The 25583-nt window shown below is 45.6% G+C and overlaps 1 protein-coding gene across 3 annotated transcripts in view; it reads right to left on the bottom strand.

Moving 5' to 3' along the window:
- Positions 1-294: 294 nt before the first annotated feature.
- Positions 295-25583, bottom strand: part of LOC134933477 (gastrula zinc finger protein XlCGF49.1-like) — a 76792-nt gene continuing 51503 nt past the window's right edge. For all 3 annotated transcript variants that reach the window (XM_063928716.1, XM_063928715.1, XM_063928714.1), the window contains one exon: positions 295-2210. In XM_063928716.1, the coding sequence (XP_063784786.1) occupies positions 1239-1982 (744 nt within the window). In that variant the 5' untranslated portion in view covers positions 1983-2210 and the 3' untranslated portion in view covers positions 295-1238. The remainder of the gene's footprint in view (positions 2211-25583) is intronic.

The raw sequence follows: 25583 nt of genomic DNA, 5'->3' as shown, positions 1-25583 counted from the left end.
AGTTACTGGTGCCGTGTCCCTCCTCCTCCGCTCATTGAAATGTATGACGTCTGAACGGGACATCGCCGTGTACTGCGCTCCCCTTCTGCTCCCGCCCCCCCGCAGTACCCGGCGCTGTCCCATCCTCCCCTCAGCTGCTGATCCCGCCCGGCGGCAGCTCTGTACTGGGCGGGTGACGTCACGGCGCGCCCCACTCCAGAGATTGCCCTGTGGTCTGTAGTCTATCAGCATGCTATACAAACCCAGACCGGCCAAGCGGCAAGTTACACCATAACAAAATAAAGCACATAAAAGTAATTTGTTCCTAATGTCTTTTATTAGTGAGTAGATATATTTTATATGGAATTAAAAAATAAATTGTCAAATAAATCTGATTTATATAAATCTATTTGCGTTTCAAATAATGCCATTTTGGGAACACAGGAGGTGAATACTAGAGATCTGACGCTGCTAATCTGTTACTGTTGTGCCTCTGAGCTAATAGCTGTATGCGGCGGTGAAACGCGTTAGCAGTATGCACTTACCCACACATCACAGAGGTGCCCCAGATGCGTTGGATAGGAAATGCCAACGGTTAAAGACCGGCCGCCACATCCCAATGTTTAGAAGTCCAACATGGGCAAGGTAAGTATAGTTGCCTTACCCTAATGCCTCACTAACACCCCCCTCCCTCCAACACACACACACCTCAACCCTTACCCTCTCCAGTGGTACCTTATCCTAAACCCCCCTTCCCGCTGCTTAAACCTAACCCCCGCCCCGCAGTGCCGGGATGGTGCTCCTTGTCGGGATTCCGGCGTCGGTATTTCCCCTGACGGTAAAACTTGACCGGATCCCACCCAGATACTGTTGTAATCTCTCTGCATACCAAAGGTAAGTTGCTCAAAGGAGTTACTGATTTGCCAACCTCTTCACGCAGATATATAAAAAGCCTATATATGCATTGTATCATCCTAAAGAACTCTTCAATCACAGCGATACGTCATTATTCACCCGGACGCTTAAATAGGATTTAAAAAATGTGCGGAATACATGCAAGTCACGCATCTTATGGTTTGTACTTGAGTGGGTTACATTAAAAGTATAAATAATTTGTTTCTTTACATCTGACTTCTCTTCATATTTTTTTTTTACAGTTGCGATTGATGACAATTATTTCTTTGATTAAAAACTATTTAAAAAAAAATATTCAGCAGATCGGCAGACGTTCAAGGCATGGATTGGCAGCACTTTCCACCTCACCAGTCGTCGGAGTCATCCGTCGTGTCGGAACATTCCTGTTTGGCTTGAAGCTTTTCCCTCCTATGAACTTTGTAGTGCGTATCCAGGATAAACTTCCTGTTAAATCTTTTCCCGCATTTCTCACATTCATAGGGCTTTTCTCCGGTGTGGATTCTCAAGTGCCTGTTGAGGTGTGATTTCTGGCCGAAGCTTTTCGGACACTCTGGGCACTTGTGTGGCTTATCACCGATGTGAATCTGTAGATGCCTCTTCAAGCACGATGAGAACGAAAAACTTGAGTTACACTCGGGGCAAATGTAGGGCTTCACCCCCGTGTGAGTTCTGTGGTGGCTCGTAAGGTGCGACAAGGTCGTAAAAACTTTTGGGCACTCCGAACACTTAAAAGGTTTCTCCCCAGTGTGCATTCTGTGGTGTACGACAAGGTCCTGTTTGCCACGGAATTCTTTATTACACTCACCACATTTGTATTCTTTCTTTTGGGAATGTTTGATTTTGGGTTTCCTCAAATGCGCAATAAACCTGAAGGTCTTCTCACGCAATGAGCAAGCATAGCGGTTCTCTCCATTCTCACCTTGAACCACCTTCTCTCCATTTTCACCTTGAGCCTCCTCTTCTTCACTCCAAGTCTCCGGTTCAGGATAATCTGTGTCATCCTCCTTTTGGCCAAACGTGTTACTGTTCTTACTGTGAACACTTTTTTCTTTCTTTATAGTCTTACCTATGTCAATATATGATTCCATCGCACTGGTTAGGAATTTCTGATAAAATGTCAAATCACTCTCTAAAATCTATGTGGAGTCCATACTTGCAATTTCTACTCAACGATTCATAAAACAAATTCTGAAATTCTCTGTGAAGCGATGTCACAAGTATTCCCAGGAAAGCTTCCTTCTTCAGGTCTCTATGTGCATCTGAATTATATTAAAGGTTCAACAAAAGGAGTTCTACTCTTTTTTCCTGTTTCATACCTAAAATAAAAAATAAAAAGTATAAAAATGTGACGTTATAAAATAAAAATAAGATTTTACTTACCGATAAATCTATTTCTCGGAGTCCGTAGTGGATGCTGGGGTTCCTGAAAGGACCATGGGGAATAGCGGCTCCGCAGGAGACAGGGCACAAAAAGTAAAGCTTTTTCCGATCAGGTGGTGTGCACTGGCTCCTCCCCCTATGACCCTCCTCCAGACTCCAGTTAGGTACTGTGCCCGGACGAGCGTACACAATAAGGGAGGATTTTGAATCCCGGGTAAGACTCATACCAGCCACACCAATCACACCGTACAACTTGTGATCTAAACCCAGTTAACAGTATGATAACAGCGGAGCCTCTGAAAGATGGCTTCCTACAACAATAACCCGAATTAGTTAACAATAACTATGTACAATTTATGCAGATAATCCGCACTTGGGATGGGCGCCCAGCATCCACTACGGACTCCGAGAAATAGATTTATCGGTAAGTAAAATCTTATTTTCTCTATCGTCCTAGTGGATGCTGGGGTTCCTGAAAGGACCATGGGGATTATACCAAAGCTCCCAAACGGGCGGGAGAGTGCGGATGACTCTGCAGCACCGAATGAGAGAACTCCAGGTCCTCCTTAGCCAGAGTATCAAATTTGTAAAATTTTACAAACGTGTTCTCCCCTGACCACGTAGCTGCTCGGCAAAGTTGTAATGCCGAGACCCCTCGGGCAGCCGCCCAAGATGAGCCCACCTTCCTTGTGGAGTGGGCCTTTACAGGTTTAGGCTGTGGCAGGCCTGCCACAGAATGTGCCAGTTGGATTGTGCTACAGATCCAACGAGCAATCGTCTGCTTAGACGCAGGAGCACCCATCTTGTTGGGTGCATACAATATAAACAACGAGTCAGATTTTCTGACTCCAGCTGTTCTTGCAATATATATTTTTAATGCTCTGACAACGTCCAGTAACTTGGAGTCCTCCAAGTCACTTGTAGCCGCAGGCACTACAATAGGCTGGTTCAGATGAAATGCTGACACCACCTTAGGGAGAAAATGCGGACGAGTCCGCAGTTCTGCCCTGTCCGAATGGAAAATCAGATATGGGCTTTTGTAAGATAAAGCTGCCAATTCTGACACTCTCCTGGCAGAAGCCAGGGCTAGAAGCATGGTCACTTTCCAAGTGAGATATTTCAAATCCACCTTATTTAGTGGTTCAAACCAATGAGATTTTAGAAAATCCAAAACTACATTGAGATCCCACGGTGCCACTGGAGGCACCACAGGGGGCTGTATATGCAGCACTCCCTTAACAAAGGTCTGGACTTCAGGGACTGAAGCCAATTCTTTTTGAAAGAAAATCGACAGGGCCGAAATTTGAACCTTAATAGATCCCAATTTGAGACCCATAGACAATCCTGATTGCAGGAAATGTAGGAATCGACCCAGTTGAAATTCCTCCGTCGGAGCACTCCGATCTTCGCACCACGCAACATATTTTCGCCAAATTCGGTGATAATGTTGCACGGTTACTTCTTTCCTTGCTTTAATCAAAGTAGGAATGACTTCTTCCGGCATGCCTTTTTCCATTAGGATCCGGCGTTCAACCGCCATGCCGTCAAACGCAGCCGCGGTAAGTCTTGAAACAGACAGGGACCCTGCTGAAGCAAGTCCCTCCTTAGAGGTAGAGGCCACGGATCTTCCGTGATCATCTCTTGGAGTTCCGGGTACCAAGTCCTTCTTGGCCAATCCGGAACCACTAGTATCGTTCTTACGCCTCTTTGCCGTATAATTCTCAATACTTTTGGTATGAGAGGCAGAGGAGGAAACACATACACCGACTGGTACACCCAAGGCGTTACCAGCGCGTCCACAGCTATTGCCTGCGGATCTCTTGACCTGGCGCAATACCTGTCCAGTTTTTTGTTGAGGCGAGACGCCATCATGTCCACCATTGGTCTTTCCCAACGGGTTACCAGCATGTGGAAGACTTCTGGATGAAGTCCCCACTCTCCCGGGTGAAGATCGTGTCTGCTGAGGAAGTCTGCTTCCCAGTTGTCCACTCCCGGGATGAACACTGCTGACAGTGCTATCACATGATTCTCTGCCCAGCGAAGAATCCTTGCAGCTTCTGCCATTGCACTCCTGCTTCTTGTGCCGCCCTGTCTGTTCACATGGGCGACTGCCGTGATGTTGTCCGACTGGATCAACACCGGTTTTCCCTGAAGCAGAGGTTCTGCCTGGCTTAGAGCATTGTATATTGCTCTTAGTTCCAGAATGTTTATGTGAAGAGACGTTTCCAGGCTTGTCCATACTCCCTGGAAGTTTCTTCCTTGTGTGACTGCTCCCCAGCCTCTCAGGCTGGCGTCCGTGGTCACCAGGATCCAATCCTGTATGCCGAATCTGCGGCCCTCCAATAGATGAGGACTCTGCAGCCACCACAGAAGAGACACCCTTGTCCTTGGAGACAGGGTTATCCGTAGGTGCATCTGAAGATGCGACCCTGACCATTTGTCCAACAGATCCCTTTGGAAAATTCTTGCGTGGAATCTGCCGAATGGAATTGCTTCGTAAGAAGCCACCATTTTTCCCAGGACTCTTGTGCATTGATGTACAGACACCTTTCCTGGTTTTAGGAGGTTCCTGACAAGCTCGGATAACTCCTTGGCTTTTTCCTCCGGGAGAAAAACCTTTTTCTGAACCGTGTCCAGAATCATCCCTAGGAACAGCAGACGAGTTGTCGGCATTAACTGGGATTTTGGAATATTCAGAATCCACCCGTGCTGTTTTAGCACTTCTTGAGACAGTGCTAATCCCATCTCTAGCTGTTCTCTGGACCTCGCCCTTATTAGGAGATCGTCCAAGTATGGGATAATTAATACGCCTTTTCTTCGAAGAAGAATCATCATCTCGGCCATTACCTTTGTAAAGATCCGAGGTGCCGTGGACAATCCGAACGGCAGCGTCTGAAACTGATAGTGACAGTTTTGTACAACGAACCTGAGGTACCCCTGGTGTGAGGGGTAAATTGGAACGTGGAGATACGCATCCTTGATGTCCAAGGATACCATAAAGTCCCCCTCTTCCAGGTTCGCTATCACTGCTCTGAGTGACTCCATTTTGAACTTGAACTTCTTTATGTACAGGTTCAAGGACTTCAGATTTAGAATAGGCCTTACCGAGCCATCCGGCTTCGGTACCACAAAAAGAGTGGAATAATACCCCTTCCCTTGTTGTAGAAGAGGTACCTTGACTATCACCTGCTGAGAGTACAGCTTGTGAATGGCTTCCAAAACCGTCTCCCTTTCGGAGGGGGACGTTGGTAAAGCAGACTTCAGGAAACGGCGAGGTGGATCCGTCTCTAATTCCAACCTGTACCCTTGAGATATTATCTGCAGGATCCAGGGATCTACCTGCAAGTGAGCCCACTGCGCGCTGTAATTTTTGAGACGACCGCCCACCGTCCCCGAGTCCGCTTGAGAAGCCCCAGCGTCATGCTGAGGCTTTTGTAGAAGCCGGGGAGGGCTTCTGTTCCTGGGAAGGAGCTGCGTGTTGCTGTCTCTTCCCTCGACCTTTGCCTCGTGGCAGATATGAATAGCCCTTTGCTCTCTTATTTTTAAAGGAACGAAAGGGCTGCGGTTGAAAAGTCGGTGCCTTTTTCTGTTGGGGAGTGACTTGAGGTAGAAAAGTGGATTTCCCGGCTGTAGCCGTGGCCACCAAATCTGATAGACCGACTCCAAATAACTCCTCCCCTTTATACGGCAAAACTTCCATATGCCGTTTTGAATCCGCATCGCCTGTCCACTGTCGCGTCCATAAAGCTCTTCTGGCCGAAATGGACATAGCACTTACCCGTGATGCCAGTGTGCAGATATCCCTCTGTGCATCACGCATATAAAGAAATGCATCCTTTATTTGTTCTAACGACAGTAAAATATTGTCCCTGTCCAGGGTATCAATATTTTCAATCAGGGACTCTGACCAAACTACCCCAGCACTGCCCATCCAGGCAGTCGCTACAGCTGGTCGTAGTATAACACCTGCATGTGTGTATATACTTTTTTGGATATTTTCCATCCTCCTATCTGATGGATCTTTAAGTGCGGCCGTCTCAGGAGAGGGTAACGCCACTTGTTTAGATAAGCGTGTTAGCGCCTTGTCCACCCTAGGAGGTGTTTCCCAGCGCTCCCTAACCTCTGGCGGGAAAGGGTATAATGCCAATAATTTCTTTGAAATTATCAGCTTTTTATCAGGGGCAACCCACGCTTCATTACACACGTCATTTAATTCTTCTGATTCAGGAAAAACTATAGGTAGTTTTTTCATACCCCACATAATACCCTGTTTAGTGGTACCTGTAGTATCAGCTAAATGTAACGCCTCCTTCATTGCCAAAATCATATAACGTGTGGCCCTACTGGAAAATACGGTTGATTCGTCACCGTCACCACTGGAGTCATCGCCTGTGTCTGGGTCTGTGTCGACCGACTGAGGCAAAGGGCGTTTCACAGCCCCTGACGGTGTTTGAGTCGCCTGGACAGGCACTAATTGATTGTCCGGCCGCCTCATGTCGTCAAACGACTGCTTTAGCGTGTTGACACTATCCCGTAGTTCCATAAATAAAGGCATCCATTCCGGTGTCGACTCCCTAGGGGGTGACATCCTCATATTTGGCAATTGCTCCGCCTCCACACCAATATCGTCCTCATACATGTCGACACACACGTACCGACACACAGCAGACACACAGGGAATGCTCCTAACGAAGACAGGACCCACTAGCCCTTTGGGGAGACAGAGGGAGAGTTTGCCAGCACACACCAAAAGCGCTATATATATATATCAGGGATAGCCTTATAATAAGTGCTCCCTTATAGCTGCTTTGTTATATCAAAATATCGCCATAAATGTGCCCCCCCCTCTCTGTTTTACCCTGTTTCTGTAGTGCAGTGCAGGGGAGAGACCTGGGAGCCGTCCTGACCAGCGGAGCTGTGAGAGGAAATGGCGCCGTGTGCTGAGGAGATAGGCCCCGCCCCTTTTCTGGCGGGCTCGTCTCCCGCTATTTAGTGAATCCAGGCAGGGGTTAAATATCTCCATATAGCCTCTAGGGCTATATGTGAGGTATTTTTAGCCTTTATAGGTAATCATTTTGCCTCCCAGGGCGCCCCCCCCCAGCGCCCTGCACCCTCAGTGACTGCCGTGTGAAGTGTGCTGAGAGGAAAATGGCGCACAGCTGCAGTGCTGTGCGCTACCTTTTGAAGACTGCAGGAGTCTTCAGCCGCCGATTCTGGACCTCTTCTGACTTCAGCATCTGCAAGGGGGCCGGCGGCGTGGCTCCGGTGACCATCCAGGCTGTACCTGTGATCGTCCCTCTGGAGCTTGATGTCCAGTAGCCAAGAAGCCAATCCATCCTGCACGCAGGTGAGTTGACTCCTTCTCCCCTCAGTCCCTCGCTGCAGTGATCCTGTTGCCAAAAGGAATCACTGTAAAATAAAAAACCTAGCTAAACTTTTTCTAAGCAGCTCTTTAGGAGAGCCACCTAGATTGCACCCTTCTCGGCCGGGCACAAAAATCTAACTGGAGTCTGGAGGAGGGTCATAGGGGGAGGAGCCAGTGCACACCACCTGATCGGAAAAAGCTTTACTTTTTGTGCCCTGTCTCCTGCGGAGCCGCTATTCCCCATGGTCCTTTCAGGAACCCCAGCATCCACTAGGACGATAGAGAAATAAAATAAAAATCACAATATATAATGAAATTCAAATGCACGTCATAAATATGTCACTTGGTGGTAAATTTACTAAAGCTTCTAAAACAGAGAATTGCTGATGTTACCCATAGCAACCAATCAGACCATGTCTATCATTTCTCTATTGCCTTTTAGAAAATGATAGGCAGCATCACCAATAAACAGGAGCTTATTAAATCGGCAATTATGAGACGCATTTAACCTATGACTTATATACTTAATGAAAATTGAAAAATCCTTCTGCTCAAGGAGAAAACAAGAAGGGGATGAAAAGAGGTAAACCTCTTTTGTGGGGGCACACTTGTGTAATATATATATATATATATATATATATATATAGTGAAATTTGATTATCTTACAAGGAAAAGCTATACCTTATTACACTAGGGTTCGGGCCGCTGCGGACGATAAGCATACGCTAATAACCTCTAAGATATGTATGCACGTTGCGTATACACGCCGACACGCTGTGCGCACAATGCAGCGACATGTGTGGCTGGATACACCTTATACCCCAAACAAGAATGGAATGCGACACATTAGTAGTTAAATGTTATGTTGTGATCCAATGCATCAACAATATTTACTTAAAAGGTACAGTTAAAGATACAACAATATTACAGAGAAGAGCTACAACCAATAATACATATGTTTGTTCACAAGCGTTCCCGTATCCAGGCCTCAGTCAGTCTTAGCAAGATGACCTTCAGAGAATAGACTGAGCCCAGTCAGGAAGCTTCTTTTAAACAATGGGTCCAAATACAATACAATAGGAAATGTAAGCTCTTCTTCCATTGGTCTGGGGGTGGGACATATTCAGTACACTGAGGATCATTGGTTGGCTCAACCGGTGGGCGATGACTAAGTCCTGAGATGTGATTACTGTTGTTTACATCTGAGTTCCCGCCCCAAGACCAGTTAAACCCACCACATTATCATACGAGTAATATACATGAATCCGGTATTGCTAATAACTTATTGCCGCAATATGAGACAATATCCTCACACCCACCGGATTACTGCTTATGTGACCCTGAACAGTTTGATCCCACACATGATATATTTATGCATTCCCATACTCGTGATATGTGTATATATATATATATATATATATATATATATATATATATATATATATATATATAGTCCAAAACTATGAACCCGCACTCAAATGCTGCCAGGTTGATTAGTTGGAGGGTGCCTTCAGCAGATAATTAATGCAAAGAAAGACAAAGAAGCTGCGGCACTCCAAATGCAAAAAATGTGTATTGGTTCAGATAATCATCATAGCATGAGGTAAAAGCAACGTTTCGGTACGCACAGGTACCGTTTTCAAGCTACATGCTAAAATGATAAAATCTGTCTATTCTTCTCAGTAGCATGTAGCTTGAAAACGGTACCTGTGCGTACCGAAACGTTGCTTTTACCTCATGCTATGATGATTATCTGAACCAATACACATTTTTTGCATTTGGAGTGCCGCAGCTTCTTTGTCTTTCTTTATATATATATATATATATATATATATATATATATATATATGGTTTCCTGCTATTACAATTACGTTATGAAATATATATAAACCATGGGTTAGATGTGTTTAAAGCTATGTGTACGAGAATATAAATGTTATACATTTGATATATCATACATCAATGTCTGGTCTGTAATGTCACCTTTTGGTGGTCTTGAAAGGTATTACGCAAACAAGGGTCTGGCTTGTGTTTGTGTATGTTATATTGTGTTCTTGTTTGTTCTGACCTCTAGTGCAACAATGACAGTCCAGTATCTATTGACTCAATATACAACTCTCAAACAATTGGGGCAAACAACGGTATTTACACATTCCCTCAGTCCAAGGTCTATCTTCCATGGACACAATGGTTGCTTAAACAAGACAGTCTGATATGTTTAAAACACTGTTTGTATTGTATTCCTGGAAGTATCACATTTAAAATACAGAAAGGATATAAATATCAGGAAGCGCTGTAGTATTAAAATAAAAATGTTTTATTATTACACAATTCTAAAAACAATTCAAAATAACAGACATATAACTTATATAGCTGTATAGTTACTTCTCTCCTAATTGTCTCCAATTGTATCCAGCCGCACCAAATCCCTTAATAGATGTTCTTTAGGGATGTAAGGTGCTTATATGAACCATATGGTTTTGACGGACCGTGAGTGTCCCGTTTAAACTTGTTTCCTTAAATCTTTTACTGTCAGTCAATCAACAGCGTGAGGATTTTTAGTGGCAAGCAAACCAACATGCAGTGACTCCTCTGTTGTTACCGTTATGTGATCGCTGTATGAATGAGCTGAGGGAGGGCGCCGTAGTGGTAATGTCAGGCGCTATGCTGCACCTCAGTTCAAACAAAGCTGACAGTGTCCAGTTATTTGCAGTGCATATCAACGGGTCAGTCTTACCGGACTTTTATATCTCGCACTCGCCGTGAGATCTCTGCAGTGAACTCACGTAGTGATGGCGGCTGTGTGCTGTCCGTATTCGGCTGTCCTTTTTGTAAGGCCGTGGAGACACCTTTGAATGGGTTTAGTGAAGCTCCTTACATGTTTCTCCGCCTTTATCCCACGGCGGTTTCGTCAGAGATCTCACGGCGAGTGCGAGATATAAAAGTCCGGTAAGACTGACCCGTTGATATGCACTGCAAATAACTGGACACTGTCAGCTTTGTTTGAACTGAGGTGCAGCATAGCGCCTGACATCACCACTACGGCGCCCTCCCTCAGCTCATTCATACAGCGATCACATAACGGTAACAACAGAGGAGTCACTGCATGTTAGTTTGCTTGCCACTAAAAATCCTCACACTGTTGATTGACTGACAGTAAAAGATTTAAGGAAACAAGTTTAAACGGGACACTCACGGTCCGTCAAAACCATATGGTTCATATAAGCACCTTACATCCCTAAAGAACATCTATTAAGGGATTTGGTGCGGCTGGATACAATTGGAGACAATTAGGAGAGAAGTAACTATACAGCTATATAAGTTATATGTCTGTTATTTTGAATTGTTTTTAGAATTGTGTAATAATAAAACATTTTTATTTTAATACTACAGCGCTTCCTGATATTTATATCCTTTCTGTATTTTAATTTATAACTGGTATTTCAGTAAGTACCATTTGGGAGCAGCTTAGTATTAATAATTTAAATTTTATTTATAACACCTATGATAAAACGAGCAGGATAGTTGACCATACAAGCGCCAGGGAATCTCTTTTTTGGTTTTTAAGTATCACATTTGAATGTGTGTAAGAGAGATTTGCTATTTTGTGACAATAATAGGATTTTAATACCTACCGGTAAATCCTTTTCTCTTAGTCCGTAGAGGATGCTGGGGATGCTTCAAGAACCATGGGGTATAGACAGGATCCGCAGGAGACATAGGCACACTTTAAGACTTTGATTGGGTGTGAACTGGCTCCTCCCTCTATGCCCCTCCTCCAGACTCCAGTTTACGTAACTGTGTCCAGGGAGACGGACATTTCGAGGAAAGAATTTATTGTTAAACCACGGTGTGCATCTTACCAGCTCACACCTCAGTATGCCGCAGAACGTGGCAGTCAACAGAACACCAGCCGACGGCATGAAGAATATGCAGCAATACGCTGACATAAAGCGTAACACAACCTGTGTGTAAACACAACCAATAACAGCATAACGTATGCCATGGCATGAACATCATCAGCAACAGGCTGACTTAAACGCAACACATCATGTGTGTAAACATATCCAATAACTGCAGATACAGCCCGCACTGGGACGGGCGCCCAGCATCCTCTACGGACTAAGAGAAATGGATTTTCCGGTAGGTATTAAAATCCTATTTTCTCCTTACGTCCTAGAGGATGCTGGGGATGCTTGAAGAACCATGGGGTTTATACCAAAGCTCTAGAATTGGCGGGAGAGTGCGGATGACTCTGCAGCACCGATTGACCAAGCAAGAGGTCCTCCTCAGCCAAGGTATCAAACTTGTAAAACTTTGCAAAGGTGTTTGATCCCGACCAAGTAGCGGCTCGGCAGAGCTGTAATGCCGAGACCCCTTGTGCAGCCATCTAGGATGAGCCCACCTTTCTGGTAGAATGGGCCTTCACCGATTTCGGTAACGGCTATCCTGCCGTAGAATGAGCCTGCTGAATCGTATGACCGATCCAGCGCGCAACAGTCTGCTTGGAAGCAGGAGCCCCAATTTTGTTGGGAACCCATAGGACAAACAGAGCCTCTGTTTTCCTAATTTGAGCCGTTCTGGCAACATAGATTTTTAAAGCTCTGACCACATCGAGAGACTTCGATTCCGCCAAGGTGTCAGTAGCCACTGACACCACAATAGGCTGGTTTACGGAAACGATGAAACCACTTTTGGCAGAAATTGCTGACGAGTTCTCAACTCCGCTCTAACAGCATGGAAGATTAAATAGGGGCTTTTGTGAGACAAAGCCGCCAATTCAGATAGCCACCTTGCGGATGCTAAGGCCAACCACATGACTACTTTCCAAGTAAGAAATTTTAATTCAACCTTACGTAAAAGGTTCAAACCAATGAGATTGCAGGAACTGCAACACCACATGAAGATCCCACGGTGCCACTGGGGGCACAAAGGGAGGTTGGATGTGCAACACGCCTTTCACAAAGGTCTGTATTCCTGGAAGGGAGGCCAATTCCTTCTGAAAGAAAATTGATAAGGCCGAAATTTGTACTTTAATGGAGCCTAACTTTAGGCCCGCATCCACGCCTGCTTGCAAAAAATGGAGCAACCGCCCCAGCTGAAACTCCTCCGTAGGAGCCTTCTTGGATTCACACCAAGACACTTATTTTCTCCAAGTTCGGTGGTAATGCTTTGCCATTACTTATTTTCTAGCCTGAAGTAGTGTGGGAATGACTTCCCTTGGAATACTCTTTCGAGCTAGGATTTGGCGTTCAACTGCCATGCCGTCAAACGCAGCTGCGGTAAGTCCTGATACACACACGGTCCTTGAAGTAACAGGTCCTCTCGTAGAGGAAGAGGCCATGGATCTTCTATGAGCAACATACTAGGCCCTCCTTGGCCAGTCTGGAACAATGAGTATCGCCTGAACCCTTGTTCCTCTAATAATCTTTATCACCTTGGAATGAGTGGAAGCGGAGGGAACACATAGACCGACTGAAACACCCACGGTGTCACCAGGGCGTCCACCTCTATTACTTGAGGGTCCCTCGACCTGGAACAATATATCTCTGAAGTTTCTTGTTGAGGCGAGTAGCCAACATGTCTATTTGAGGAATTCCCCAACGACTTGACACTTCTGCAAAGACCTCTTGATGAAGACCCCACTCTCCTGAATGGAGATCGTGTCTGCTGAGGAAGTCTGTTTCCCAGTTGTCTACACCCGGAATGAAGATTGCTGACAGAGCGTTTACATGCCTTTCCGCCCAGCGGAAAACTTTTGTGGCTTTTGCCATGTCCGTTCTGCTCTCCATTCCGCCCTGGCGGTTTACGCACGCCACTGCTGTTACGTTGTCCGACTGAATTAAGACGGCAGACCGCGAACAAGATGTTCCAGAATGTTTATGTGCAGACAAGCTTCCTGGCTTGACCATTTTCCCTGGAAATTCGTTTCCCCCTGAATGACTGCTCCCCAGCCCCAGAGACTTGCATCCATGGACACCAGGATCCCAAACCTTCGTCCCTCTAGGAGGTGAGAACTGAGCAGCCACCACAGGAGAGAAATTCTGGTCCTGGAAGATAAAATTATTTTCCGGTGCATGTGCAGGTGAGACCTGGACCACATGTTCAACTGGTCCTGCTAAAAAACACTGGCATTTAACCTGCTCACTGAATGGCCTATTAGGCCGCAACCCTCATTTTTATCAACGGAACGTATTGATGGATTGACACTGTTGTAGATCTGACCCGACTCTGGATCTTCAGAGCTCTTTCCATTGGAAGAAACCAACTCTCAACAGTTCTGTATCTAACATTATTCCCAACGCCGACGACCACGTCGTTGGGATCAACCGTGATTCTGGCAAGTTCAGGACCCAACCACATTGCTGAAGATCCGTCAGGGATAAAACAACGTTTTGCACCACTTGTTTCTTGCCCTCCCCGTACGCAGGAGAGCGTCCCAGTACAGAGTAATAATGACTCTTTTACTATTGAAGGAAATCATCATACCGCCATCACTCCGGTGAATTGGTACTGACAATCCTGAATAGCAAACTCAGGTAAGCCTAATGCGGAAGAACCGTATTTAGACCCTCTTTCTCCTTTTACAGATTGGAGATCCCTGCCCAGAGAGATTCCATCTTGTAGTTCAACTTCTCAAGTAGAAATTGTTTGGAATTGTTCTGACCAAGCCTTCCGGCCTCAGAAGCACGAAAAAGCTTGAGTAACAGCTTTTTTCCTTTTTTTGTGTGACCGGGACAGCAGGACAATGACCTGATCCTGACCCTGTATGGCGTCGCATACTACCTCCCCATTCAGAGGAGATTTTGAAAAATCAGTGAGGGGAATCGTTTGGAAACTCCAGTATGTCCCCCTTGGGACTCTATACTTAAACTCACTGGTCCATGTCCGTTCCAGGACTGACTGAAGAGTATTAGACGTGGTTCCACCGGTGTGGGCTCCCGAAGATAGCCCCAGCGACATGCGGTGGATGTGGTAGAAACAGAGGATGATTTCTGCTTCTGCGAACTTGAAAAGGCTGCTGATCTCTTACCTTATTCACCTTCCTCTACTTGCAAAGAAAGGGAAAATCGTATACATTCGGTCGAAATGACTGCATCCTACAAAAAATAGGATTTTAATACCTACAGGTAAATCCTTTTCTCTTAGTCCGTAGAGGATGCTGGGGACTCCAAAAGGACCATGGGGTATAGACGGAATCCGCAGGAGACATGGGCACACTATAAGACTTTGGGGGATATTCAATTTGGCCCGAAGAGACATCGGGAGTAAAAACCCGATGTTTCTTCGGGTGCTGCGGTCGGGCTATTTAATTCGCTCGGCCGGTAACGAGTCTTCTTACACCCGAAAACACACAGGTTCAGTGAAACCTGTGTGTTTTCGGGTGAAATAGCCCCGTTTTCGGTTGAAAACGGGGCTGTTATCGGGCAATTTGCTTCGCCTGCCGGAGGCAGGTGAAGCAAAACCCCCGATTAGCCGCGGCACGCACCGGCTTATCGGGGCCAATTAAATAGCCCCCGCCGGCCGATACTTATCACCCGGCACCCCGGGCCAAATTGAATATCCCTGTTTGAATGGGTGTGAACTGGCTCCTCCCTCTATGCCTCTCCTCCAGACTCCAGTTAGAATTGTGCCCAGGGAGACGGACATTTCGAGGAAAGTATTTAATGTTTAAACACGGTGAGTGTCATACCAGCTCACACCTTAACCATGCCGCAGAACGTAGCTTCCAATAGAACACCAGCCGACAGTATGAAATATATACAGCAACTTGCTGACCGAAAATGTAACACAACCTGTGTGTAAACACGACCAATAAAAGCATACCGCATGCCATGGCATGAATAACGTCAGCAACAGACTGACTGAAAGGAAACACATCATGTGTAACCATAACCAATAACTGCAGATACAGTACACACTGGGACGGGCGCCCAGCATCCTCTACGGACTAAGAGAAAAGGATTTACCGGTAGGTATTAAAATCCTATTTTCTCATACGTCCTAGAGGATGCTGGGGACTCCAAAAGGACTATGGGGTCTATACCAAAGCTCAAGAACGGGTGGGAGAGTGCGGATGACTCTGCAGCAGAGATTGCCCAAACAAGAGGGCTTCAACAGCCAAGGTATCAAACTTGTAGAATATTTGCAAAATCGTTTGAACCCGATGAAGCAGCTGCTCTGCAAGGCAATAAACCCGAGACCCCTCGGGTAGCCGCCCAGGATGAGCCCACCTTCTTGGTAGAATGGGCCGTCACCGATTTCGGTAACGGCAATCCAGCCGTAAAACAAGCAAGCGTAATCGTATTTCAGATCCAGCGTGCAATAGTCTGCTTGGAAGCAGGAAACACAATCTTTTTGGGAGCATATAGGATAACAGATCCTCCGTTTTCTTGATCTGAGCCAATCTGGCAACACAAATGTTCAAAATTCCGACCATATCGAGATACTCCGATGTCGCCCAGGCGTCAGTAGCCACCGGCACCACAATAGGTTGGTTCAAGTGAAACCGGTGAAACCACTTTTGGCAGAAACTGCTGCCGAGTTCTCAACTCCGCTCTATCTTCATGGAAGATTAAACAGGGCTCTTGAGAGACCAAACCGCCAACTCATACACCCGCCTTGCGGATGCCAAGGTCAACCGCAAGACCACTTTCCAAGTGAGGAATTTCAACTTCACCACCACCACGTAAAGATCCCATGGTGTCACAGAGGCACAAAGGGAGGATGGATGTGTTAGACTCCTTTTACGAAAGTATTAAACTCTGGAAAGGAGGCCAATTGTTTCTTGAAAGAAAACCGATAAGGCTGAAAACTGAACCTTAATCGAAGAAAACCCAAAGATCGCCTCCACATGTTCTTGTAAGAAAAGAAGGGAGAAAACGATCCAACTGGAATTCTTCCATAGGAACCTTCTTGGATTCACACCAAGACAGCAAATTTTCCCCAAATATGGTGGTAATGGCTTTACATTACTTCTTTTCTGACTGAAGAAGAGTAGGGAAGACCTCACTGGAAGTACCCTTCCGGGCTGGGATCCGACGTTCAATCTCCAAGTCGACAATGGAAACCGCGGTAAGTCTTGAAACACACACGGTCCCTGCCATAACAGATCCTCTCGCAGAGGAAGAGGTCAGGGATCTCCTATGAGTAAATTGCCGAAGATCCGGATACCAGTCCTCCTTGACCAGTCTGGAACAAGGCGGATCATCTGAACCCTTGTTCCTCTTATAATCTTTAACATTTTTGGAAAAGGTGGAAGTGAAGGGAACACATAGACTGACCGAAACACCCACGGTGTCACTAGGGTGTCCACCGTTATCGCTTGAGGGTACCCCCGACCCGTAACAAAATTTCTGAAGTTTCTTGTCGAGGCGAGACGCCATTTTGTCTATTTGCGGAATTCTCCAAAGACTTATCACTTCTGTGAAAAACCGCTTGATGAAGACTTAACCCTCTTGAACGGAGAACGTGTCCACCGAGGAAGTCTGCTTCCCAGTTGTCCACTCTTGGAACGAACATTGCTGATAGAGCGTGTAAATGTTTTCGTCGCCCAGCAGAAAATCTTTCTGGCTTCTGCCATTTGTCTGTAGAAAACCGTTATAAACGGCCCTTAACTCTAGACCGTTAATGGGGCGACAAGTATCCCAACATGACACTTGTCCTCAGTGAGAATTGCGCCGCTACCACAGGAGCAACATACTGGTCTTGAAACCATGATTATCCCCGGTGGGAACTGGACCACTTGTCCAACAGGTCCCGCTAAACACTCAGGCCTGGAACCTGCCCACTGAATGGCCTCGTAGGCCCCAACCATCTTTTCCAGCCACTGACTGTATAGATGGATTGACACCGTTGCAGGTCTGCCAGACTCTGAATTCTCAGAGCTTCCCTTTTTTTTTTTTGGAAGCAAATAAACTCTTCTCGGTACTGCCTCTAATAATATTGCCCAAGCCGATCACCGCGTCGTTGGGACCAATAGGGATTCTGACAAGTCCTGATGTTGAATAACTGTCAAGGAGAAAACAACGTTTCGCACCATTTGGCTTCTTGATCTCTCCAAAATTCGGAGAGTGATCCAGTACAGAATAAATATGACTCCTTACTATCGAAGGAAACCCATCATACCGCCATCACCGTGGTGAAATGGTAACAACAACCCTGAATCGCAAACCCCAGGTAAGCCTAACGCGGAAGAAACCGTAATTAGACCTCCTTAAGCCACTTTCAGAGTGGAGAACCCTGCCATGAGAGATTCCCTCATGAAGGTTAAGTAGGAAAATTGGAATTTGTCGGGAGCACGAAAAAGCTTGAACAACAGCTCTTTCTTTCTTTTTTTCTTTTTTTATGACCGGAACAGCAGGACAATGACCTGATCCTGACACAACTCTTGTATTGCGTCACATACTACCTCCCTATCATGGGGAGGATCGGTAAGGTTGATTTGAAAAAATCAGTGCGGGGAACGTCTGGGACTCCCGTATGTCCCCCTAGGGACTCTATCCTTAACTCACTGGTCCATGTCCTTTCCAGGACTGACTGAAGAGTTTTAGACGAGGTCCCACCTGTGTGGGCCCCCGTAAGATAGACCCAACGACCCACGGTGGACGTGGCAGAAAGAATGGATGATTTCTGCTCCTGTGAACCTGAAAAGGCAGCTGACCAATTACCTTTTTTACCTTCCTTTACCTGCAAAGAAAGGGGAATCCTTATCTATTCAGTCAAAATGACTGCATCCTACAACAATGCGTCACCAACCGTTGTGAGGGAACATAGGGCAAGAAGGTAAACTTACCCGTGGCACCTGCCGAGAGCATATTAACAAGGCCATCACCAACCAGGCTTCCCTTCATGGGGAAGAGACTCCACTTCTTTTCGGATTCAGCATTTGCATCTCTTTGGTGAATCCACAATGCCCTCCTAGCCGAGACCGCCATGGAAGTGGCCCGCGCACCCAAGAGTCCCATCCCTTGTAGTCGCACGGTAGTATGTTGCAATGTTCTAGACATGACCCAACTCAAGGAGTAACACATCTCTCCTCAGGGTAATTATATCGGATCACCAAGTAACCGACCATTTCTGAATACAATTACTCCCCCCTGCGCATGCAATGCAAGTATAATCAAAGCATATCATTAAAAAAAAATCACTTAGCTTCCTGTAAACGATCCTTTGTGACAGGGCCCCGTGCAGAACAGGGGTTGACTCTCACTTTATTCTATCCATGGCGGGAAAAGAATAAACACATGGACTCCTCGTGATGATTTGAAACCATCTTGTCACGGCTGACCTAGAGTTATTCAACAGAGCGACCAGCACATGAGAAGGAAAAGTTTACTTCAGCATTCATTATCAAATCTGTTGTATAAAAATACACATTTAAATACACATAAACACACGTATATCTATATATACATATCTCATATACATATATATATTTGTCAGGAACAGCAGGGTCCCTAGTGACATTAATGCATTCTTAATGCGTATGAACATGTACTGAATGCCGATGTTGTGGCTCTAAACAGGAAACATTATGGTCGACAAAAGACATAGTATTCGTGTCGACAACAGGGAGTAATAACTGGGCAAAATAAATTTTTTGCGACCCCGAGGGCTCTGAGGGAAATATATACATAATTTTAATATTACTCCCTCACAATATTACCACTTCTGTGCTCGAGCTACAGCTCAATGCAACCGCATCATATATATATATATATATATATATATATATATATATATATATATATACATACATATACATACATACAGGTATAGCTGTTTTACCTTATCATGTTAACTTATACCCAGTCATATTAGTTGGTGCCGACAGGGTCACCCACATACGTCTGTGTCTCCCATATAGTGTTTTCTTTGGAAAAGCTTACAACTACTGACACGCTGACACTTAATCTCTTGAATCAAGTACCATCAGGAGTCGGCAGTGCCGACAGAGGGATTCCCATAGCTGTTTGTGGCAGAGCATTCACACATGCCGACACACGTGTACTAAACACCCACCGACATTACACTTACTATAATGGGTAGATCCCAGTATCTGACAGGGAAAACACAGAAACCGTTTACCAAACATTTACCACACACTCATTATATATATATATATATATATATATATATATATATATATATATATATATTGCGACAAGAACACTAGAATAGTGTTTGAGGGCAGGTATGTTTGTCGCAGGTTCTTGTCTTACATGTATTAGGAAAATGTTTTGTTTTGTCAGAACCTTTTCAGTTTATTGGAAAAGCTGGATAATGGCCCTGAAAGAGAGATAGGGCAAGTTCCAGACATTGGGCCCAGTTTGGGTCTTTGTCCTCACAGAGGGCTAATCAGGGTTTCAGCTGTGTAAGTGGGTTATAGGGCTGCTAGCCTGATTGCTGCTAGCCTGATTAGTGTGGGCAGACTGCCTGGGAAGACTGCAGGATCTCTGTGAGAAAAATACGCTTCCTTACACAAGTGAGCCATACAGTGTTGGTTGGAAACTCTGTGTTTTTGTTTAGAGACAGTTAGGAACGTCTTATGTTTAGTTAGTGCCGGACAGGCAAGGTATTTTCTTTTGATGTTTGTTTTGTTTTCTGTTTAATAAAACTGGTCGTGGCCAGTTGCACCACACACTGGACTTGTGTGATTCCTCAGCTGCTGCATAGCTGCCATTTACCCCACGAAACGGCACCTTGTTCCCTTACAGTGTTACAATATATATATTGTTCCCTTACAGTGTTACAACTTGGTGGAGAATGCGAGCATTCCGTTCTGCGCATAAGTGAAAGCAGCAGCTTTATGAGGCCTGCAGAAAACAGTGGTTTATGCAGATACAGCCCAATGTGAAGTTGCTGAGCCTCACCCCTGAGGATTTGATATATGTACTGGGTGAAAGCAGCTACAAAGCCGCCTGAAAAATCTGTTGACATGGAGGAACTGCTTAAAGCCTTGCTGCAAGCTACAGCGGCTCAGCAGGAGGCCAACAGACAGCAGCAGGTGGCAATGGAGGAAAATAGGAGACAGCAGCAGGTGGCAATGGAGGAAAATTGAGACTACAGCAGGAGGCCAACAGACAGCAGCAGGTGGCAATGGAGGAAAATAGGAGACAGCAGCAGGTGGTTATTGACGAACTTTACAGGCAACAGCGTCAGGATAGAGAGGCCTTAACAGAAGTGGTGCAGAGCCTTGCAGCCCGGATTGGAGATGTGGCCGTCAGTGCTCCGACCAGCTCTAGTTCTATACGGGCCAGTCACTTCCTGCAGAAAATGACAGAGGCTGATGATGTGGAGGCCTACCTGACCACGTTTGAAAGGACTGCCGAGCGTGAGAACTGGCCGAAAGCACAGTGGGCCAGTCTGCTGGCACCTTTTCTGTCGGGTGAGCCCCAAAAAGCGTACTTTGATTTAAGCCCTGCTGAGGCTCGGGACTATGATAAACTAAAGACTGAGATCCTGACCCGCCTGGGAGTCACGCTGTCAGTACGAGCACAACGGGTGCACCGTTGGGTGTACGCCATGGAGAAGCCTCCTCGCTCCCAGATGCACGACCTTATTCAGCTAACAAAAAAATGGTTACAGCCAGAGACATTAACTGGTCCCCAGATGGTTGAAAGAGTCGTCATGGACCGCTATTTGAGATCTTTGCCCATGGTCCTGCGCAAGTGGGTGAGCCATGGAAACCCGGGTACTGCTGACCAATTAGTGGACATGGTAGAGAGGTATTTGGCAGCAGAGGAATTACTGATGACCCCCCAGCAACCCATAGATCCTCGACAGCGCCCTTCAGTAAAGACTGGTAAGACTGTTCCGTGGGAAAACGTTGCTGGGCGGTTAAGAGAATGCAAGGCTGGAGAGACTGTAAACACTGGCCCTGGAGACAGGCCAATGGGGCTAGAACGGTCTATGCTTCCCAAACAGGTTGATAATCGTGTGGTTAAATGTTTTAGGTGTGGTATGCCAGGACATGTTATTGCCAATTGCCCAGTCACGCAAGAACCCATGCAATGTGATGCTGCCTTTGAATGTCGCAGAATGTCTTTCTTTGCTAGGTTAGCCTGTACTGTGGTACCTTCACCTGAGTTGGAAAAACAAATGTGTGACGTGTTCTTAGAGGGTAACCGGGTAGAGGCCTTGCTAGATTCAGGAAGTTTAGTTACCCTCGTGAAAGCTGGGTTAGTGAACCCCTTAAAGGTCCAGCAAATACCTATTGGAGTAACTTGCATACATGGGGATACCCAACATTATGTCACTGCTGAAGTGAATATAGAAACTTGTTGAGGGTCAGCAATGGTTAAAGTAGGACTGGTCCCCACCTTGGTGCATGAGGCCATAATAGGGAGGGATTTTCCTCATTTTTGGAAACTGTGGGAATCACGTTTATCAACAGATGTGAGAAGTAAAGAGCCAGTTGATAATACCGGTGATTTTATGGATGTACGTGTGTCTTCGGAACTTTCTGACCCTTTGCCTTTTGCTAGTTTGGCTGGGGAAGTGACAGATGGGGAGTCCAGTGAGGACCCTCTTGCTGGGAACAGAGACATAGTGGTTAGAACTGAAAGCGTGCCTGACCTGGAGGTAAAGAAGGATCTGTTTGCATCTGAACTGTTAAAGGATCCTACCTTGATATAGGCTAGAGAGAATGTTAAGATTATTAATGGGGAACCTGTGGTACCAGGTGACAGGGTTACATATCCCCACATGGCCATCTGTAATGAGCTCTTGTACCACATTGTCAAAAAGGGTGAGGATGTGGTGGAACAGCTGGTAGTTCCCCAGCCTTATCGGAGAACGGTACTAGATTTAGCTCATAGTCACGTTACAGCAGGACATTTAGGGGCAGAAAAAACCACTGAAAGAGTTTTACAAAGGTTCTTTTGGCCAGGGGTTTATAAAGAAGTGTCTGAATATTGTTCTTCCTGTCCTGAATGCCAGTACCATGCCCCTAGACCCCATTTCAGGAGCCCACTAGTTCCCATGCCTATTATAGAGGTCCCGTTTGACAGAATAGCCATGGATCTCGTGGGGCCCTTGTTAAAGTCCGCTCGGGGCCATCAGTATATCCTGGTAATAATGGACTATGCCACTCGATATCCTGAGGCTGTCCCTTTACGCACTATCACAACCAAGGCGATAGCTAGGGAGCTGGTGCAGGTTTTTAGTAGAGTGGGAATACCAGAAGAAATTTTGACTGACCAAGGTACTCCATTTATGTCAAGGATCATGAAAGAATTGTGCAAATTATTTAAGGTCACTCACCTCAGGACGTCCCTTTACCATCCCCAAACTGATGGGTTGGTGGAAAGGTTTAATAAAACATTAAAAAGTATGTTAAAAAAGGTTTTTGATAAAGATGGGAAAAACTGGGATTGTTTGTTGCCCTACTTGTTAATGGCCATCAGAGAAGTTCCTCAGTCCTCTACGGGGTTTTCTCCATTTGATTTGTTGTATGGTAGACACCCCAGAGGGCTGTTGGACATTGCCAAAGAGACGTGGGAAGGACAGCCCACTCCTTATAGAAGCGTTGTTGAACATGTAACGCAAATGCAGGATAGGATTGCAGCAGTGGTACCTATTGTCAGAGAGCACATGGAACAGGCCCAAAGTGCTCAACAGAGGGTATATAACCGGAGTGCCAAGATACGGGAATTTGCTCCTGGAGATAGAGTTCTTGTTTTGGTACCCACTGTGGAAAGCAAGTTCTTAGCTAAATGGCAGGGTCCATTTGAGATTAGGGAAAAAGTGAATGAGGTTAATTACAAAGTATACCAACCGGGAAAGAGAAAACCCGAACAAATCTACCATGTTAACTTAATCAAACCCTGGAAAGATAGGTTGTCTCTGTCAGCAGAGCCTTGCCCTTCGGTGTCTTCACCTCGGTTGCTTCCCGCAGTAAAGGTGTCAGAGACATTATCAGCTGATCAGAACAATCAGGTTAAAGAATTTCTCATCCAAAATAGGGAGATATTTTCAGAGCTGCCTGGCCGAACGACCATAATAAAACATGACATTGTCACAGAACCAGGGGTCAGGGTCCATTTAAAGCCATATAGGATTCCTGAAGCTCAGCGAGAAGCTGTTTCTAAAGAAGTTAAAACCATGTTAGAACTTGGAGTCATAGAGGAATCTAACAGTGAGTGGTCCAGTCCCATAGTTCTCATCCCGAAGCCAGACGGTAGCATACGCTTCTGTAATGACTTTCGTAAGTTAAATGAGGTGTCCAAGTTTGACGCATACCCATGCCCCGTGTGGATGAGCTTATAGAAAGGCTGGGAACAGCCAGGTTTCTCACCACGTTGGACCTGACCAAAGGTTACTGGTAAATACCTTTATCTGATAGCGCAAAAGAAAAAACAGCCTTTTCGGTTCTGGAGGGGCTGTACCAGTATAAGATGTTACCCATTGGGTTGCATGGGGCTCCAGCAACCTTTCAACGGGCGATGGATAAAATTTTGAGGCCCCATAGAAAATATGCAGCTGCCTATTTGGATGATGTGGTAATTCACAGTACAGACTGTGGGTCCCATTTGGTTAAAGTACAAGCAGTACTGGACTCAATCAGAGAGGCAGGGTTAACTGCTAACCCAAAGAAGTGCTGCCTCGCAATGGAGGAGGTCAAATACTTGGGCTTCACCATAGGCAGAGGTCTGATTAGGCCCCAATTGAATAAAATTGATGCTATTCAAAACTGGCCTCGTCCAGTGAATAAAAAATAGGTAAGGGCTTTTTTTGGGAATAACTGGGTACTATAGACGGTTTATTCCCAATTTTGCGACCACAGCAGTGCCGTTCTCAGACCTTACCAAAGGGAAGCAGTCAAATATGGTGAAATGGAACCCTGATGCAGAAAAAGCGTTCCAAGCGTTAAAAGTGGCTTTGTGTTCACAACCTGTATTGATAACACCAGATTTTTCAAAAGAATTTGTGGTACAGACAGATGCCTCAGAGGTAGGGATAGGGGCTGTGTTGTCCCAAACCAGAGATGGGGATGAACACCCTATCATTTATTTGAGTAGGAAACTCAATGAGCATGAAAAAAGGTATGCCATTGTGGAAAAGGAGGCTTTGGCCATTAAGTGGGCACTAGATACCTTGAGATATTACCTCTTGGGTAGACAATTCAGAATAGTGACAGATCATGCCCCTTTAAAATGGATGTATGTAAATAGAGGCAAGAATGCTCGTGTAACTAGATGGTTTCTAGCATTGCAGGATTTTAAGTTTACTGTCGAACATAGACCGGGTACACAATTGGCCAATGCAGATGCATTGTCCAGGCATCTTCTGTTTGGGGGCTACAAGTGTTCCAGCCCCTAGGTCGAAACAGGGGAGGGGGATATGTGACAAGAACACTGGAATAGTGTTTGAGGGCAGGTATGTTTGTCCCAGGTTCTTGTCTTACATGTATTAGGAAAATGTTTTGTTTTGTCAGAACCTTTTCAGTTTATTGGAAAAGCTGGATAATGGCCCTGAAAGAGAGATAGGGCAAGTTCCAGACATTGGGCCCAGTTTGGGTCTTTGTCCTCACAGAGGGCTAATCAGGGTTTCAGCTGTGTAAGTGGGTTATAGGGCTGCTAGCCTGATTAGTGTGGGCAGACTGCCTGGGAAGACTGCAGGATCTCTGTGAGAGAAATACGCTTCCTTACACACGTGAGCCATACAGTGTTGGTTGGAAACTCTGTGTTTTTGTTTAGAGACAGTTAGGAACGTCTTATGTTTAGTTAGTGCCGGACAGGCAAGGTATTTTCTTTTGATGTTTGTTATGTTTTCTGTTTAATAAAACTGGTCGTGGCCAGTTGCACCACACACTGGACTTGTGTGATTCCTCAGCTGCTGCATAGCTGCCATTTACCCCACGAAACGGCACCTTGTTCCCTTACAGTGTTACAATATATATATATAGTGCTTCCTTGTTGTACCTATATTGCACTAAACT

Source organism: Pseudophryne corroboree, chromosome 6, assembly GCF_028390025.1.
Source record: "Pseudophryne corroboree isolate aPseCor3 chromosome 6, aPseCor3.hap2, whole genome shotgun sequence".
NCBI classification, from domain to species: Eukaryota; Metazoa; Chordata; class Amphibia; order Anura; family Myobatrachidae; genus Pseudophryne; species Pseudophryne corroboree.
The sequence above is the reverse complement of the archived record's forward strand: the minus strand, read 5'-3'. Positions and strand labels throughout refer to the sequence as shown.